The 17,234-nt window shown below is 41.4% G+C and overlaps 2 protein-coding genes and 1 long non-coding RNA gene across 3 annotated transcripts; 2 read left to right on the top strand and 1 right to left on the bottom strand.

Annotated features, from left to right (window-relative positions):
* The first annotated feature begins 406 nt into the window (after positions 1–406).
* On the top strand, positions 407–3,865 carry LOC144709275 (uncharacterized). The gene is made up of 3 exons (XM_078582768.1): positions 407–823; positions 2,016–2,288; positions 2,381–3,865. The coding sequence occupies exons 1-3, from the start codon at positions 611–613 to the stop codon at positions 3,437–3,439; spliced, it is 1,545 nt and encodes a 514-aa protein (XP_078438894.1). The 5' UTR covers positions 407–610; the 3' UTR covers positions 3,440–3,865.
* Positions 3,866–4,686: 821 nt separating this feature from the next.
* Positions 4,687–5,426, bottom strand: LOC144709533 (uncharacterized). Its single transcript, XR_013583054.1, has 2 exons — positions 4,922–5,426; positions 4,687–4,851 (listed from the first exon to the last, which is right to left on the bottom strand). It is a non-coding gene; the product is annotated as an uncharacterized LOC144709533 (long non-coding RNA).
* Positions 5,427–8,634: 3,208 nt separating this feature from the next.
* On the top strand, positions 8,635–12,217 carry LOC144709720 (uncharacterized). Its single transcript, XM_078583342.1, has 3 exons — positions 8,635–10,403; positions 10,484–10,575; positions 11,608–12,217. The coding sequence occupies exons 1-3, from the start codon at positions 9,204–9,206 to the stop codon at positions 12,149–12,151; spliced, it is 1,836 nt and encodes a 611-aa protein (XP_078439468.1). The 5' UTR covers positions 8,635–9,203; the 3' UTR covers positions 12,152–12,217.
* Positions 12,218–17,234: the final 5,017 nt, after the last annotated feature.

Here is a 17,234-nt window from a genome sequence, read left to right as displayed (position 1 = left end):
ATGGGTGTTGATATCACCCCATCATGAAGTTTTTATGAACATTAATATATCTTATTTATAGGAAGCTACCATAGTTATTCACGTGTAATCTATTATATCATTTTAATGTCATTTTTAAAATTTTATAAACATGTTGACACCCTAGTGTTATCATATCATTTAATGATATTTAAATGTTAGTGAATAACAAGGATACAACTGCTGCGCCAATTTTCTTTCATTCTACGCATTTACATCCCACAATATACCAGTTACCTTGCTCGATTATTTTATCAATTGCAACCTTAATTTGGAGTAAATCAATGATAAAAAATTCTCTTTTTCCTCTGTTTCCTCATTTTTCCCTCCCAAATTTCCTTTTTTCACGCTCTCTCTCATTCCCTCTATAAATTCAAGCGATCTCTTCCGAATTTTCTGTCTTTCCTACGCTGTGAAGTCGTCGATGGTGGTTTGTTCTTCAGCAAATTCAGCAAATTCTCGGCGAAGGCGGATGACCCAGTTGCGCGTTTGATTGCAGGAAGAATTCTCAACGAAGGCGGATAACTTGGATAATCGAAGAACCCATCATCAGTTCTCGACGGTGTTGCTTGCAGATCACGTCAGGGCCGAAATGGACGGTCAGATCAGTGGAACTGGAAGAGGGCATGGCGGAGATCTCATGGAATTGCTCGGGCCTTCGGAAGATCGCCAATTGAAGTCGGAAATCCTCCCGAGTTATGATTTCCACCCGATTCGGAAGTCTGAGTTGGGGTCTTCGCCTCCCCATCGGCTTCTCGACGGGAATCATGAATCAACGTCGGAGATCTCTCATTTAGGTCTTCGGGTAAAAAATCTTTTCTCTGGTTTCTATATTGGTGGGATTTGTGTTGTTTGGTTCTCCCTTTGATATGAGATTTCCAGATCTCCACATAAGGAGGGTTTTTCTTTTTCGATGAACATTTTATGGGCTGATTCTTTTTCTTCGTTTTTGAATTAAAGATTCGATTTCTAGATAAATGACTGCTTGTTTTTGTCTTTGAGTTCATGAACGTATTCATTTAAATTTTGGGATCCAAAGGGAAAAGTTTCTTGCATTTATTTCATTGTCCGATGAATTGCCGGTGATACTTTGTTTCGATTTGTTAATACTCTGTTAATTCTGTGACTTCAGTTTTTGCGCAGTGTAAGATTTGCTTTACAGAATATTTGAAAAGCTTGAGTCGGCATCTCATATCTTCCTGATGAGCGCTTAATTGCGTTTCATTTTCCTTTTGATTAGATTCAGGAATATCTTAATTTTCTTCTCGTATTATTTACCTTTTAAATGCCTTACTTTGGATGCCGAATTTAAGTACTTTACTCCAATATCCCCCTGAAAGAAACACATTTATGCCATCAATCGTTATTGGATCATAATTTTTTAGTAGTAAAGGTTCCACGTGAAGCTGATTATGAATTTTAGTAGTCTCTCTCCTGCAAAGCCTTTTAAAGTCTTGCTTTCTAGAAAGAATTAATGCAGTGTTCGGTGCTTTCTAAAGTTACTTGAAGTTTACTTGCTGCGCACTATGGAAGAATATTGGATTTATTTGACGAAGAAAGACAGCTAATTGTTTTACGATCAGTCTAGCTCTTTTTCTATTTTTCTTGTCATTCTTCTCATTTTTATGTAGGGATGACAATTAAAATATTCAATTTCCATGGTTTCTAAAAGATATTATCTCTGCGGTACACTCCTGGCTGCATTTGTCCATTTTTGGTCTCTATATACCCTCTGTCATGCAACTTTCTCGATGAATGATTTGTTTTCTTCTAGTCCGCATTGGTAGGAAATAAAATGTTCATTGGCATCAGATTTTTCTGTGTAAACATGTAAATCATACAAACCTATACCCCTAGGGGTATCTTTGACACTTTTAATGCCATAGAATAACAGAATTTTGTTGCATTCAACCTTACCTCATCAAGAGAACGAGGGAATGTAACTATTACTAATATCCTCGTATTATTGATCGACTGTGGACCTTTTTTTCCGCCAGGACTACAGCTCCATTGAACGAAAAGAATCATCTATGCCTTCTTTTGAACGAAGCAGAATCCCAAATGAGACACTTCAACTGGCGGCAATTGACAGTACGGTGAAGAAATATGCTGATATGCTGCTGCATGCTGTTGAAGGTGTCAGTTCAAGAGTGTCACAGCTGGAGGGCAGAACCCGGAAACTCGAGCATACTATCGATGAATTGAAGGCGGCGATCAATAACGACACGACTGATGGCAAGCTTAAGCTGTTGGATGATGTTCTAAAAGAGGTAATAATTTAAGCTGAAGCTTTTCTATTCATTATTTAAAAAATATGAATAAAAGTGTCCTTCAAAATCTTCAAAATGCTTTAACTTCTCAGGTAAAGAGCGGGTTGCAAGTTATCCTTGATAAACAAGAAATATCTGAAGCTCAGGCGAAATTTTCAAAGTTACAATCCCCAGGAGATGATTCTCTGCCATTGGATAAAATTGCAGGCCCCCCTCGGCCACAGCCTCCCGCACAGTTCTCCCTGCCACCTCAGCTTCCAGGTCAGCCCTCGTCAACAGCTCAGCTGCCTCTTCCCGCTCCAAACGCTCCGCTGCAGACACAAGTTGCCCATCAAAACCCACCTGTCCAATTCTCCGAAGCACAACCTCCCCAAATCTCCTACTTCCCTTCCGCTGGACAGGCCCCCGTGGATCCTCCACATCAGCATTACTCTCTGCCACCTCAGCCCCACCAGATGCCAACTCAGCAATACCCACCTCCGCCGTCACAAACCTACATGCCACCTGAGTCTCCACCGATGCCAACTCAGCACTACCCACCTCCATCTCAGCAAACCCATGTCCCACCTGAGCTGCCGCCGCCCATGCCAAGTCAGCACTACCTGCCGCCACCTCAGCAAACTCGTATCCCGCCCGAGCTGCCACCTCCCATGCCAAGTCAGCATTACCCGCCTCGACCTCAGCAAACTCCATCCCTGCCTCCGCAGCTCTATCCGCCACGGTCTCACCAGGCCGAAGAGCCGCCATTTCCATCAGCTTATGGGCAGACCCACCCGGTCAACCTGCCACCTCAGCCGTTGACCAGAGCCGGGCTTTCCCATCAAGCATATGGGCCGGGCCCGGTTCCCCCGGGTTACGAACCAGCCCACTCCGGATTGGGCAGCCAGCAGCGCCTGCCCACGGCTCAGCTTCTCCCGCAGGCGCTGCCTGTGGCCGGAGGGACGAGTAGTGACGGCGGGTCAACGGGGAAGAGGGTGCCAGTTGATGACGTGGTCGATAAGGTGGCTGCCATGGGATTTCCCAGAGATGTAGTGAGAGAAACTGTGAGGAGGATGACAGAGAATGGTCAGTCTGTGGATTTGAACGTGGTTCTGGACAAGCTCATGAATGGCGAGGAGAACCAGCCTCGCCGGGGCTGGTTTGGGCCGTGATGATGATGCTGGAGCAGATATCCTTCTCCCTTGCCTGGTGAATTTACTCAAGTTTATGTCAGGACTGGTTCCCCACATCCTATTTCAAAAATGGTCTTCACTCTCTCTCTCTCTCTATCTCTCTTCTCATCTCATCTCTCTTCTCATCTCATCTCTCTTCTCTCTCTCTCTCTCTCTATTCTCCTCTATCTCAATGTCTTAATATCTCTCTCTGTCTATCTGCATATGTATCACTCTGTCAATCTATTTCTGTCTGTATCAGTATCTCTATGTCAATATGTTCAAGGTTTTGTCTCTGAATCTCTTTCTCATCTGTATCTCTCTCTGTCTGTCTAGCTCTATCTGTATCTGAATCTGTATCTTGATCCCCACTTTTGTGTATTTGTATATGTATCTCTCTGTATTTATTTTTTATTTGTACGTTGACCTCAATTTTCCTGCTGACAGCTCTCTATCTCCAACCATTTCTATCTCTACTGATATCTTTCTTTCAAGAGGTTTCTCGATCCATTGAATCCATACCCATCTCCAGCTCAATCCCCAAATCTACCTCTATCGATCGCAGTGTGCGGCCGTCCGGACGGGACGCGGCCCCGGCCCCGCGGAGGGCTGGGATGCGTGACGGGACGCTGTCCCGGCCCCGGCCCCGGGGGCTCACAGCCCCGGATGACACGGCCCCGGCCCCGGCGGTGAAGGGGGGACGTTGGACAGGACGCCGTTCTGGCCCCGGGGCCGCTTCCCTGGTCAGTCGACCGCACCCCAGACTCTGGGGCCCAGAGTTCTCAATTTCTCATTCATTTATACTTTTTTTGAATTTTTACTTGAGAAAATAGATAATTCTCTTCCCCTCCTCTTCTTCCTCTTCTCCTTCTTCCTCTTCTTCTCCTCCCTTTTCTTCTTCTTCCCCCTCTTCCTCTTCCAAATTTCTCTTCTCCTCTTCTGATTCTTCCTCTTCCTCTTCCTCTTCCAAATTTCTCTTCTCCTCTTCTGATTCTTCCTCTTCCTCTTCCTCTTCCACTACCTAAATTCCAGAAAAGACCACATTCAAAGTTCAAACACGAAAATAACACATTCTTCTTCTTCCTCTTCTTCTTCCCCCTCTTCCTCTTCCAAATTTCTCTTCTTCTCCTCTTCTTATTCTTCCTCTTCCTCTTCCACTACCTAAATTCCAGAAAAGACCACATTCAAAGTTCAAACACGAAAATAACACATTCCAGCAAAGTGCCTTGCCTGCTTATATTCTCAAATGGAGAAAGAAACGAATCCATTGCACATGTATGTCTTTGGTGTAATAACTGCAATAGTTCTATAAAAGAAAAACAAGACAATTAACTACCAAATGGAGAACTGTTGACGGGAGCAAACACGTCATCCGGCATGCGCTTCAAGACTTTGTTTTCTCTCTTGTTGTCCTAAAAATTGTTGAAAGAAGAATGATTATTTAGTGTATGAAAAAATGAAGAGTTTAAGAGAAGTACGTACATTAGTCACCATTCTCCGTCAACGTAGCCATGCCCGCCACTTTCTTCGTGTGGAAGGGGGAGAGGGATCTTGTACTCCGCATTAATCCAACTCCTCGTGGCCATCAAAACCTCAAGACTTAAGTCCTCCATACGTGATCTTTTACTTGTTACAATATCTCGGCCACTGGAGAACAAGCGTTCGGCCGGAGCACTTGTGGCCGAGATTGACAACACATCCTGAGCCACTTTGCACAAATTTGGGAACAAAAATGCTCATGCATTATTCCACCAAATTAATGCATCATCATTGCAAAGTGGCTCTGCTAAGAACTTGTCCAATTCAAGCAAACGTTGTTTATATTTCGCCAAGAAAGGGGGATCTTTATGACCCACATTCTGCTCCTCATCATTTTGTTGTCCCCCATTCATTGTCGCCTCCACTATTTCTTCTTTAAGAAGCCCTAAGATGAATGTTCTCACCTCTGCGTAGACTTCTTGCCTGAGATCACTTTGCTTCACTCGAGGATCAAGCAACGTAGCCGCGGCCAAAATCATATTGCCCCTCAAAGTTTCCACATATTCAACAAGCTTTCCTTGGATTGCAGTGCATGCATTCGAGATGGCCAACAATTCTGTTGATGGTAGGAAAGTGCTGACATTAAAGTACTGAGCATGATCGAGTTTTTCCATCACTTCATACATGTGTTCCAACAACGAGTCCATAGTGGTATAGACGTCCGATGCTGAAATTCGTTTTGAAGCGCTGAGCATTTGTGTTGCATCTCGTAACGGCTCTAATATATCACATAAATCTTTCACTATTGTCCAATCTTGTGCATACAAAGAGTAATTCTTCTTTGAAGTTGATACCAAGCAGCAAGCAGCGTCATCCAAGATGGTCCTCTTTGCATAAGCGCTCTTAAGCATTGCAAATGTAGAATTCCAACGGGTCGCACAGTCAAGTGTTATCTTATTCGCATCTGGCGCACCGTGCCTCTTGCATAGATCAACATATTGGGCGTATCGTCTGGTGGACCCATGAAGTGCTGATATCAATGCTCGAACACGAACAACTACGTTTCCCACGGTAGACGATGTTTGACCATGCAGTATTTCCAACGAAGACAAATCTGGAAAAGTGATATTAAGTGCCTTCAAACCTGCTTGGACTGCTAGGTTCAAAATATGGGCAGCACACGGAACTTGTCTTTGAGGTGAAAAACCAATGTTTGTACCCTCTAACTTCCTCGCTAAATGAACCATCATGGTTCCGTTGTTTGATGCATTTTCGGTGGTTATGGATGATACCTTACCCAACAAGTTCCATTCATCAAGCACTGTATATAACACTTCACTCATCGCCTCTCCCGTGTGTGGGCCCACAAGCTCTCAAACAGCAAGCACGCCGTCACAGAAACACCACTCGGCATTTATCCAATGCACAGTAACACCAAGAACCGGGATACGATTGGGAGATGTCCAAGCATCGACAGTCAAGGAAACACGCCGCACATCATCGAAACGCTGCTTCAACTTCTCTTTCATGGTTGAAATTTTTTTGACAGTTTCTTTCTGCACACCCTTTGCTCCTGGAAGAACAAGGTCTCCTTGGTAGACGTGTTGTATTATTTCTCTGAATGTAGGGTGCTCCACACTTCTAAATGAATGATCGGTCGCCGCAACATGACGTGCAATTAGTGTTTTTAAAATGTCCAATGAAAAACCTGTGTAATATTGTTTTGTCGATGATGACTTGCCGGCATATGACAGCATAGAAAGTTGTTTTTCTCGTATCCCTTTCAAATCATTGTGTATCTGCTTGTGGAGGCGATTACAATGGCGCCAAAAGACATTCGTGCTGTTATCCTTGTTCATTGTTAATATAACTTCTCTTACTGGATTCACCGAAGCACACAAGTTGCACTTGTATTTTTTTCCCTCCAAATGAGTAAAATACTGCAGAATCTTTGACTTCTGCCCACCTAATTTTTTGGCTGATGATTCATCTACCGGTGACTCAGGACGAGGGCTACATTCAGTCGATGATGTTGCCTCCCCACTGTCATCATCGACTAATAAATTCTCATGCATCTCTTCGACGGAATCCATGCAGTGACTGATTTCAATATTAGATTTGTCAACCTTTTTTCCAACTTGCGAGGTTGACATTCAATCCCACAATAATTTGACTCGCTACTTTACATTCAAAATTACAAATACGACAAAACATTCAAAATTACAAAAAGAATATTGCAATCAAAAGACTCTTATGAGGAATTTGATCGGAAGATTTAGATCGGAAGAGGGAATAAGAAGAGGAAGAGGGAAGAAGAGAGAAGAAGAAGAGGGAAGAAGAGGAAGAGGAAGAGGAAGAGGGAGAGGGAAGAAGAAGAGGAAGAGGGAAGAAGAGAGAAGAAGAAGAGGGAACAAGAGGAAGAGGGAGAGGGAAGAAGAAGAGGAAGAGGGAAGAGGGAAGAAGAAGAGGAAGAGGGAAGTAGAGAGAAGAAGAAGAGGGAAGAAGAGGAAGAGGGAGAGAGAAGAAGAAGAGGGAAGAAGAGGAAGAGGAAGAGGAAGAGGAAGAGGGAGGGGGAAGAAGAAGAGGAAGGGGGAAGAGGGAAGAAGAAGAGGAAGAGGGAAGGAGAAGAGGAAGAGGGGGGGAGGGAGAAGAAGAAGAGGGAAGAAGAGGAAAAGGAAGAGGAAGAGGGAGAGGGAAGAAGAAGAGAAGAAGAAGAGGGAAGAAGAGGAAGAGGAAAAGGAAGAGGAAGAGGGAGAGGGAAGAAGAAGAGGAAGAGGGAAGAGGGAGAGGGAAGAAGAAGAGGAAGAGGGAAGAAGAAGAGGAAGAGGGAAAAAGAAGAGGAAGAGGGAAGAAGAAGAAGAAGAAGAAGAAGAAGAAGAAGAAGAAGATAATGAAACTTGATTTTTACCTCATCAACTAAGAGCTGGGTAGTGCACTCCGCTGTCTGCAGGGGGGAACCCAGTCTGGACTCTGGACGGTAGCCTGTGGACTGTGGTCTGAAGGGGGGACCGTGAGTTCTGCAGAGTCGTCGGAAACTCCCTTCTAGGGCTTCTATATTATAAAGGGCCGCGTCACCGCGTCCCGTCCACAGGGCAGGACGCGAGACGGAGTCGCCGGGGGGCCGCCGGCCCCAGGGGCCGCGCGCTCCTGGATGTGCGCCAGGACGGCGGCCCCTGGGGCCGCGTCCCGCGGCCCCAGGCCGGTGACGACTGCACACTAATCGATCGCTCTTCTTTTCTATCTCCATCTTCTCTCCACTATCTACATTCGGCCTTCCATTTCTCTCACAGGTATGGGCTCTGATGTCATCTAATTTTTTTTTCCTTTTCTATCTCTTCTCTCTCTTCTCTCTGCGCTTTCTCTAGAAAATGCCTAAAGGGCTCTCTCTCTCTTCTTTCTCTGTCTCTTCTTTTTCTATCTCTGGAAAATGCCTAATGGGCTATCTCTCTCTCTTTTCTTTATCTCTCTCTTTTCTCTCTCTCTCTCTCCCTCTTGTCTCTCTTCTTTCTCTGTCTCTTCTCTCTGTTCTCTCTCTAGAAAATGCCAAATGGGCTCTACCCATTTCCCTTTCAGAACTTCCACCGACTTCAACGGGGGCCAGGCCAACGTTTATATAAAATAGAAAAAGTAATACAAGCAAGGGATACCACGGTCATTACGCACTCCAACGGTCGTCTCCTTTCAAAATCATCAAAACCCCCAGAAGCCATCCAGACGTCCACACCCAAGCGATTGAAGGAAGCCAAGTGAGAGAGAAGAGAGAGAACCAACCGATTTCTTCTTCCTCTGTGCTCGAGGATAGAGAATCATTTATTTACTTTCTTCTCCTATTCTTCCTCTGAGCTCGAGCAGAGAGAATCGGAGAGAACCATCAAGTTTCTTCTTCTTCTTCATCTTCTTCCTTTGAGATCAAGGAGAGAAAAACATAAAAAGAGAGAGAATCATCAAGTTTCTTCTTCTTCTCCTTCTCCTTCTCCTTCTTCTTCTTCTTCTTCTTCCTCCTCCTCCTTTGACATCCAGGAGAGAGAGAATCATCAAGTTTCTTCTTCTTCTTCTTCCTCCTCCTCCTTTGACATCCAGGATAGAGAGAATCATCAAGTTTCTTCTTCTTCTTCTTCTTCGTCGTCGTCGCCGTCTTCCTATTCTTCCTCATACTTAGAGAGAGAGAGAGAGAGCGAGAGAGAGAGAGAGAGAGAGAGAGAGAGAGAGAGAGAGAGAGAGAGAGAGAGAGAGAGAGAGAGAGAGAGAGAGAGAGAGAGAGAGAGAGAGAGAGAGAGAGAGAGAGATGGCAGCGCCGGAGGGGGGATCTCTGCAGAGGCTGCTGGAGAGGAGGACGGGGGAAGCGGGGAAGAGCGCAACGCTGCAAGTGACGGACATCGTGCCGGCAGAGTTGGACGAGAAGTCGCTGTGGCCGAAGCACGGCTTCTATCTCAAGCTCTCCGACGGCTCTCACTCCGCCTACGCCGCCCTCCCCTTCGCCCAGAACGACCTCGTCCTCTGCAACCACGTCCAGCTCGGCCAGTTCCTCCGCGTCTCCGCCCTCGACCCCGCGTCCCCCGTCCCCGTCATCCGCGGCGCCACCCCCCTTCCCGGCCGTCATCCTCTCCTCCACCGCCCTTCTCCGGCGAAACCCGTTGAAGAAGACAGCGGGTCTCTCTCGAAGAAGTCTTCTTTTTCCGCCATGGGTAAGCTTCAGAGCAAGAAAATGCCCGTTTTTTCTTCTCCGGAAAGACCCTTCAGAGATGATAGCGGTTCTCTCTCGAAGAAGTGTTCTTTCTCCGCTCTGGGTAAGCTTCAGAGCAAGAGGATGCCCGTTTTTTCTTCTCCGGAACGACCATATAGAGAAGAGAACGATTCTCTCTCGAAGAAGTGTTCTTTTTCCGCCATGGGTAAGCTTCAAAGCAAGAAGATGCCTGTTTTTTCTTCTCCGGCAAAACCCGTTGAAGGAGATAGCTGTTCTCTCTCTAAGAAGTGTTCTTTTTCCGCTCTGGGTAAGCTTCAGAGCAAGAAAATGCCTGTTTTTTCTTCTCCGGAAAGACCCTTTAGAGAAGAGAGAGATTCTCTCTCGAAGAAGTGTCCGTCCTCTGCCATGGGTAAGCTTCAGAGCAAGAAGATGACCCTTTTTTCTTCTCCGGCGAGATCCATCAAGCTCGATCCCGTGGAATCCAACGGGGAGGAGATGCCCACGTCAGCGAGACCCCTTAAGCTGGGCATTGAAGGTTCCATAGGAGACAGAGAGTCTCTCGTCAGGAACTGTTCTTCCGCCATGGGTAAGCTTCAGAGCAGGAAGAAGGAGCAGAACCAGGCGGCAACGCCCATCAAGCTTGATCTAGTGAGAAGATGCGCCTCACCCGTGGCGAAGGTTCAAAGGAAGAAGATGTCCACTTCGTCTTCTCGGGCGCCGACGCGATTCAGCGATCCAGTATACAGCGAGGATAATACCCAGGTCATTTTTCGATCTGGAAAGCTTGGAATTATCGCCAAGGTGAGATATTTTCGCCATGGGTGCTTCCTTCGTGCTTTTTTGACTTTGTCTGACTGAGAAACGGAGGGAATCGAGCGCAGGAAGCGGAGCTGCAGAGAGACCACGCCCAGAGAATGGCGCTCCAGGCTCTGAGGGACGCCTCCGCCACTGATACCCTCGTTCGCTTCCTCAAGTGCCGTCTTAGAATCCCAAATCTTTCTCCTCCCTCATCATCATCATCATCATCTTCTTCTTCTTCTTCCCCTATATATTCTACTTTTTCATCATCATGATCGTCATGATCGTCATCATCGTTGTTGTTGTCATCATCATCATCTTATTCTTCTTCTACTTCTCCGTCATCTCCATCTTCTTCTTCATGATGATGATGATTACAACATATTCGCATCGTCGTCGTTATCCTTGTGTACATCTCCTTCTTGACGAAGATAAGTATATTCTTCTTCTCCTTCTCAGTGATGGTGATGATCATTACAACATAACCCTCATCATCGTTGTCATCCTTGTATTACATCTCCTTCTTCTCCATCATCGTTGTCATTCATTATATTCTTCTTCTCCATCATCATCGTCGTCATCATCATCATCATCTTCTTCTTCATTATATTCTTCTTCTCCATCATCATCATAGTCATCTTCTTCTTCTTCTTCATTATATTCTTCTTCTCCATCATCATCATAATCATCTTCTTCTTCTTCTTCATTATATTCTTCTTCTCCATCATCGTCACCATCATCTTCTTCTTCATTATATTCTTCTTCTCCATCATCGTCACCATCATCTTCTTCTTCATTATATTCTTCTTCTCCATCATCATCATCATCTTCTTCTTCATTATATTCTTCTTCTCCATCATCGTCATCATCATCATCTTCTTCTTCTTCATTATATTCTTCTTCTCCATCATCATCATCATCTTCTTCTTCTTCTCCATCATCATCATCGTCATCATCATCATCATCATCTTCATCTTCATCTTCTTCTTTATTATATTCTTCCTCTCCATCATTATCATTGTCATCAGCGTCTTCTTCTTCTTCTTCTTCTTCTTGATGACGATAAGCATATTCTTCTTGTTCTTCTTCTACTTCTTCTTTCTCTTTTTCCTCATGATGATGATGATCACAACATAATCTTCTACTTATCCATTATCATCATCAACATCATCAGGATTATGAGCTCTTGCCTCTTCTTCTTCGGCAGGACTTTCTCTGAACTTAGCAGCTCAGCCCGGCCAGAAGCGCCGGCAGAGGCCATGGAGCAGTTCCTCAGCATCCACCAAGAGATTAAACAGTCGACTGCTCACATGGAGACGATCATCGCCACCACCGGCGAAAGAAACAAGACGACAGAGGAAGAAGACGAAGAAGAAGAAGAAGAAGGAAGAGAAGCTTCTTCATCACCTACCATTTTAATGGAGATATCTCAGAACATTGGCGAGGTCCGGCAGGGGAGGAAGAGAGTGGCCAAGGAGAAGGTGACAACACTGGAGAAGACGATAAGACTGACCAAGCAGGCACAGAAGGAGGCTGAGAACTGGTTCATGGAATTTCTGGAGGCAGGCTTGGAGAATAAGAAGAAGAGTATGATGATGATGAGAGAGAGTGGGTGTTGGTGCCCTCAGTCTGTGTTGCTCAAAGTTGTTAACTGGGTGGAGATGGAGCAGGGAGATGGTTCCAAGGGTAATTCTCACCCCCTTGCTGGCCATATCTCCAGGAAACTGAAAATCAAGGTCAAAAACCCCTAGTCAGATAGGAAAAGAGAAATGTATGTTTTCGTGTGATTGAGTTTGTAGATGGGTTTCTTTTCATTCCTCTTCTTTCTTATTTCCAATATTTTGAATTTGTGCGAGCATGACTGGTCAGATTTTCATGACTGGTGCAATAATTTCAAGATTTCCGATTTCATGTTCTGACAAGGTTCTGGATGTTTGATTTCATGTTTCATGAATCGATTTTAGAAAAAAAAAATGTTACTTCTGGTTGATGATTCTACCTCAATATTGGAGTTAATCACCAGAGAAAGGAAGAATAAGGTGTTATTGATAACTATCACTTTGCATGTAATATCACTGATAAATTGAAAAATACAGGAGACATGAGAAGAAACTTACAAATGCTATTTATTTAGATTTGTGTTAATTGCTAGTCCATTCTTTATGAACAATTCTCTTTTACCCAGTTTTCCATTATCAAAATCCTAACTAGCGACACAAAATAATATTCTTAGAATATCACACAACCATATTCTTCTGTACCATACTAGTAGTGAAGTAACTCCATATTCACGAGTTTGTCGTTGTATTAAGATACAAATACTATAAATAAACAGTTAGAAGCATAGAGACATAGTACATCAAATTTATATTGGACACTTAGTCTCACATGGAAAAGAAGAAAATAATGTAAACTGTTCCAAATGCTAATTCAATGTAAGAGAAACCGATCTAGGAATCCCTTGATATATTGTGTTATATAGTCAAACTGGACTTAGAGTCTGCAAAAATCAATGATTCAAGGTAGGTCGAGCAAATAATTATCACAATTGGATTTTGATATACCTCCTATGATTTCAACCTGTTTAAGTTTATTGAATATTAACTAATAAACATATATAATAAAAATATGAATTATATTTCAATTTTAGACGCCAATGCCCAATATCCTCATCCAACCCCTGAGACAATGATGGATGCCGATATTAGGATAGATAATGGTATCATATATTGGTACTGTAGTAACAATTTTCTGGTATTGTCATTCAATATCTGGATATCTGTAAATACGGATATCGGATTTCCCATTTCCAATATATTGTACAGCATCCCTCCCGATATCAAAAGGGTGGTTCCAGATTCAAACTGCAATGCTCAATGACTATGAAACTGCTCATGATCAGGCCATCTCTAGTCAGTGATTTAAACTAAAGTCTTAGAACCCTCATCAGTCTGTTCTCTCATATGTTTCATCCAGCCTCTCGGATGGAAAGGGAAAAAAACCGCATGCTTTACGGGGGGATGACTAAAAAAAATACCATTCTATCTGTCCCATATTGTGTTATGTTGTCCTTCCATGAGCCTTGGCTGAAGGTTATGCTTTTGGCAAGTGTAGGCACCAAGATTGGTTGGTTGTGGTGGTGACAGTGATATCCATGTTACCCCTTGACCGAGGCGACCATTTCCTTGTGTCTGTGACACCAGCCCTTCAAAAAAGGCAGGAGCCCAGTGAGAGACATTGAAGGGGGAAACAAATTGCAACTCCCACCTACTATGTCAACTCTAGAATCCAATTCACAAGGGAAATTTCACAAAAATAGGAGAGAGAATCGCCTAGCTTTGAGTGAATAGGGTTGTTCTTCTACCCTTTGAAGAAACGTAACAACAAAACTATACTTTGTTTACATAGTTTCAACCCAGTTAATCCATTCATAGGGTGGGCAAGCGGAGGTTTAAATGCTAAAAAAGTCATCCAAACCACACAAATACCACTGATTGGTGTGGATGACATTAAAATAAAATAAATAATCAGTATATTCAATTTTCATGTAACAAAATAATATTAATATCAAATTGTCTCAAGGTAATGAACTTTGTGAACAAAAATTAAAACAAAATTAGAATTGGGTAGTAAAGTCTAAAAATAGTTTGAGTTTGAGTAATTAGAATTCTGCCAAATTTTATTAAAAAACTAAGATTAAAAGTGTCTCTTAAAATTATTAAGAGTTATCCAAAACCTCTAGACATGATACTATTTTTATTCAAAAAATATCAAATATGAATTGTAATGATAGTATATGTGGCTGGAAAGTCAATTGCACATGCGATGCTTAGTGAAGCCCATGAAAAGATGCAATGACTAAGTGAATTATTATGAGATCAAATACATAAGTCATTATTTTTTAAGCATGTTTCCTAAATATTCCTCTTTCAAAAATACTTGAGACGGACAGATATGAATCCATATAAAATTCCAATATCTAGTCCCACTCATATGATGAGTATGGTCAATTTTGTAGCCACTAGGGGGAGATATTGAGTACACATGGTGACTGCTCTTTGGGGAAATGTTTTTCAAATTTATCTAAATGATACCTGAAGGGTATTATGTCTAAATATATATCAAGTTGATTTATATCACAATTGTGTAAGTGGTCCTAAAACCTGAAATAAAATACAGATCTCATATATGGACATTTTTGTTTTAACTATTATCTATGATTTCCTAATAACAGGATTGCAAACCATCTCAGCTCAGATGTAGAATAAGTTCACGAAGTTGATTGTACGGTTAAGATGTGATCGTGCGCCCTCGTTATGTGGGATAGCTTAAGAAAAGTGACATGATAAATCCTTGGCCAAGGTAACGCAATATCAGAGCAGAGTTATCTTATGCTTTCTCAATGCATCATTACTATCTAGGATCACCCATTATGGTTTGATAGTTGAACTGGTAGCATTTTACTATGCATGATTTGATCATTTAAAACTGATACATGTAGTAAAATCAATGTAAATAAAATTTTGATTAAATTATAAATTGAATATCATTGATCAACCAAACCTTGGGCACCTACGTTGGATCCATCTAGATTTTTATTTTTCACACTTGCCATCATACCACACAATCATACCACAACTAAAAATAAATTTGAAAAATATTATATGATGTAAATTTTAGATAATTTAAATTTATGAGAAATAAAGACAACATTCATGTCAAAAATTCAATAAAAAATTATTTAAACAATATAAAATGATGTCTAGACTTTTATGAAAACTGAAAAAAATTTAACTAAAATAATTTTAAATGGTTTAAAGTTTTTTATTAGTTTTAGACATGAATGTCATCTTTATTTCAAACTGAAAACAATTTAAGTAAAAATAATTTATTCATTAAATTCATAAAATGTACATCTATAATTATATTAGCCTAATTTTTTATTTAATTTATCCAATGGATATTTTTTAAAACTTTTTATTATTTCTTTCACCATTAAGTAATTTAGTTCTAAATAATTTAATTTAATAAGCAAGAGAGGAAGTATTTAAATAAGATATATCCATCTATACATATTAAATAATATATAATGCCAAGTAGGGGCAGCCTTTCCTTTCTTGAAATCATATGATAAGTTTTTAAAAATTAACAATCTAACAGCCTTGATCACATCGAATCAAACTGATAAAACTTTTTTGATTTGGTTTTTCCCGACTTACCCTGTAAAACTAGTTCACCTGACTGACTTGGTCGACCCAATTTGGGTAAGGCCTCGCGATATTGGATCAGATAAGACCAAATTTTATGGCCACATAGTGCTCGACATGGCCTAGCGCAATTCATACCAGATTAGGTTTGTCTCATTTATTGGTCCAGCTAGCAATCATCCAGTGTGCATGGACCGTCCATTCATGGATCCCTAAGTGGAGGGTCACCATAGACTGTACAATGCCCCAAAAGGGGCTTGCATCTAGTGCGAGCGCCAATCACAATGTCTGGTGCTTTTGCTGGACAGCATTGGCACAAAATTAAAAAAATGATCATAACTTTCTTACCTGGATCTGATGCCACTATTGAGTTATACGTATTGAAAATGATCACAATTTTATTGAAAATACAAAATCTTACTCCATGGATGTGTGGAATTGTTTCCACACTCACTTTGCTACCTTGAAGAGGCCCTTTAAGATCCCCTCTATTCATAGTCTCACTTTGGTGCCTCCCTTATTTATATTTATCATAATTTTTTTTCATAAAATCCCTCATAACTTAATTATATTGACTAATATCCATAGATAATTATGTGTGACCATCTAGGCCTATGTATCACTCTAGCTAATAACTTTAATGACCCAATAAATTTATTTCTTTGTGTTATTAATTTACTATATGAAAATATAGATTAAAGAATGAATGACTGATTTAACCCAATTGATGGGTTAAGGTTTTGGCATATAGTAGCTACACCATGTGCTCTAAAAGAAGCATAATAGTGATTAAACTCTTTTATGAAACTTTTACCATCATTGGTTACCATATACTTAGGGTCTGGTAAATCTTCCACATAATAGTGGTATTCATTGGATTGTTTCATGTTTGAATCAAGCATCCTTCGACTAAAAATCTTTGGAGTACATTTTCAGAGGGAAGTGATCATTGTATTATGATATCATCATAATTAAGTGAGCCATTGCATTTATTCAAGGACTTTATTACAAAAAGTACACAAGAATGATGATGAATAAATTTTAATTTCAATGAATTTAAACATGACATGTGTGATTGGTTAGATGGCTACATAATATGCATCAGGATATGAGTTGGAGAGCCACAGAGTTGATAGTGGCATGCACAATTTTAAAAACCAGGGTATCTTTGATAATGATAACCTAAGAAAAAGATGAAGATGTGAGTCTATAAAAATTTGAGATCATACTAACCTCGTCCTCAAGTGCATGGTGCTTTATCCTTAGGAGTCTCAATCAGATAGGTGCTCAGATCTTTTGCTCTTGAAAATCAAGAATAGATCCAAATGAGATTTTTAAAGAGCAAATGATTCTTCTAAGTGTAATTAGTAATAAAATATAATAGTGACTTTTTACGAGTATGGAGTGAATATTTATATATCTGAGACCCTGAAACTCTTTCTAGATTTTTTAGATATCATGTTTTAAATTTGGAGTGATTTGGGCCATTATTTATACTTTCCTCCTCAATCCTCACCACTGACATGTTTTCTCGATTTAAGTGTAAAGGGACAGAAATAAAATTTTTCCACTTATTCATGAAAAGGATAAAAAGGAAAACACATCTCAATGAATTACATGTTGGGTA

The sequence above is a fragment of the Wolffia australiana genome, chromosome 11, assembly GCF_029677425.1.
Source record: "Wolffia australiana isolate 7733 chromosome 11, ASM2967742v1".
NCBI classification, from domain to species: Eukaryota; Viridiplantae; Streptophyta; class Magnoliopsida; order Alismatales; family Araceae; genus Wolffia; species Wolffia australiana.
This window is presented reverse-complemented; position numbering and strand designations above follow the sequence as displayed.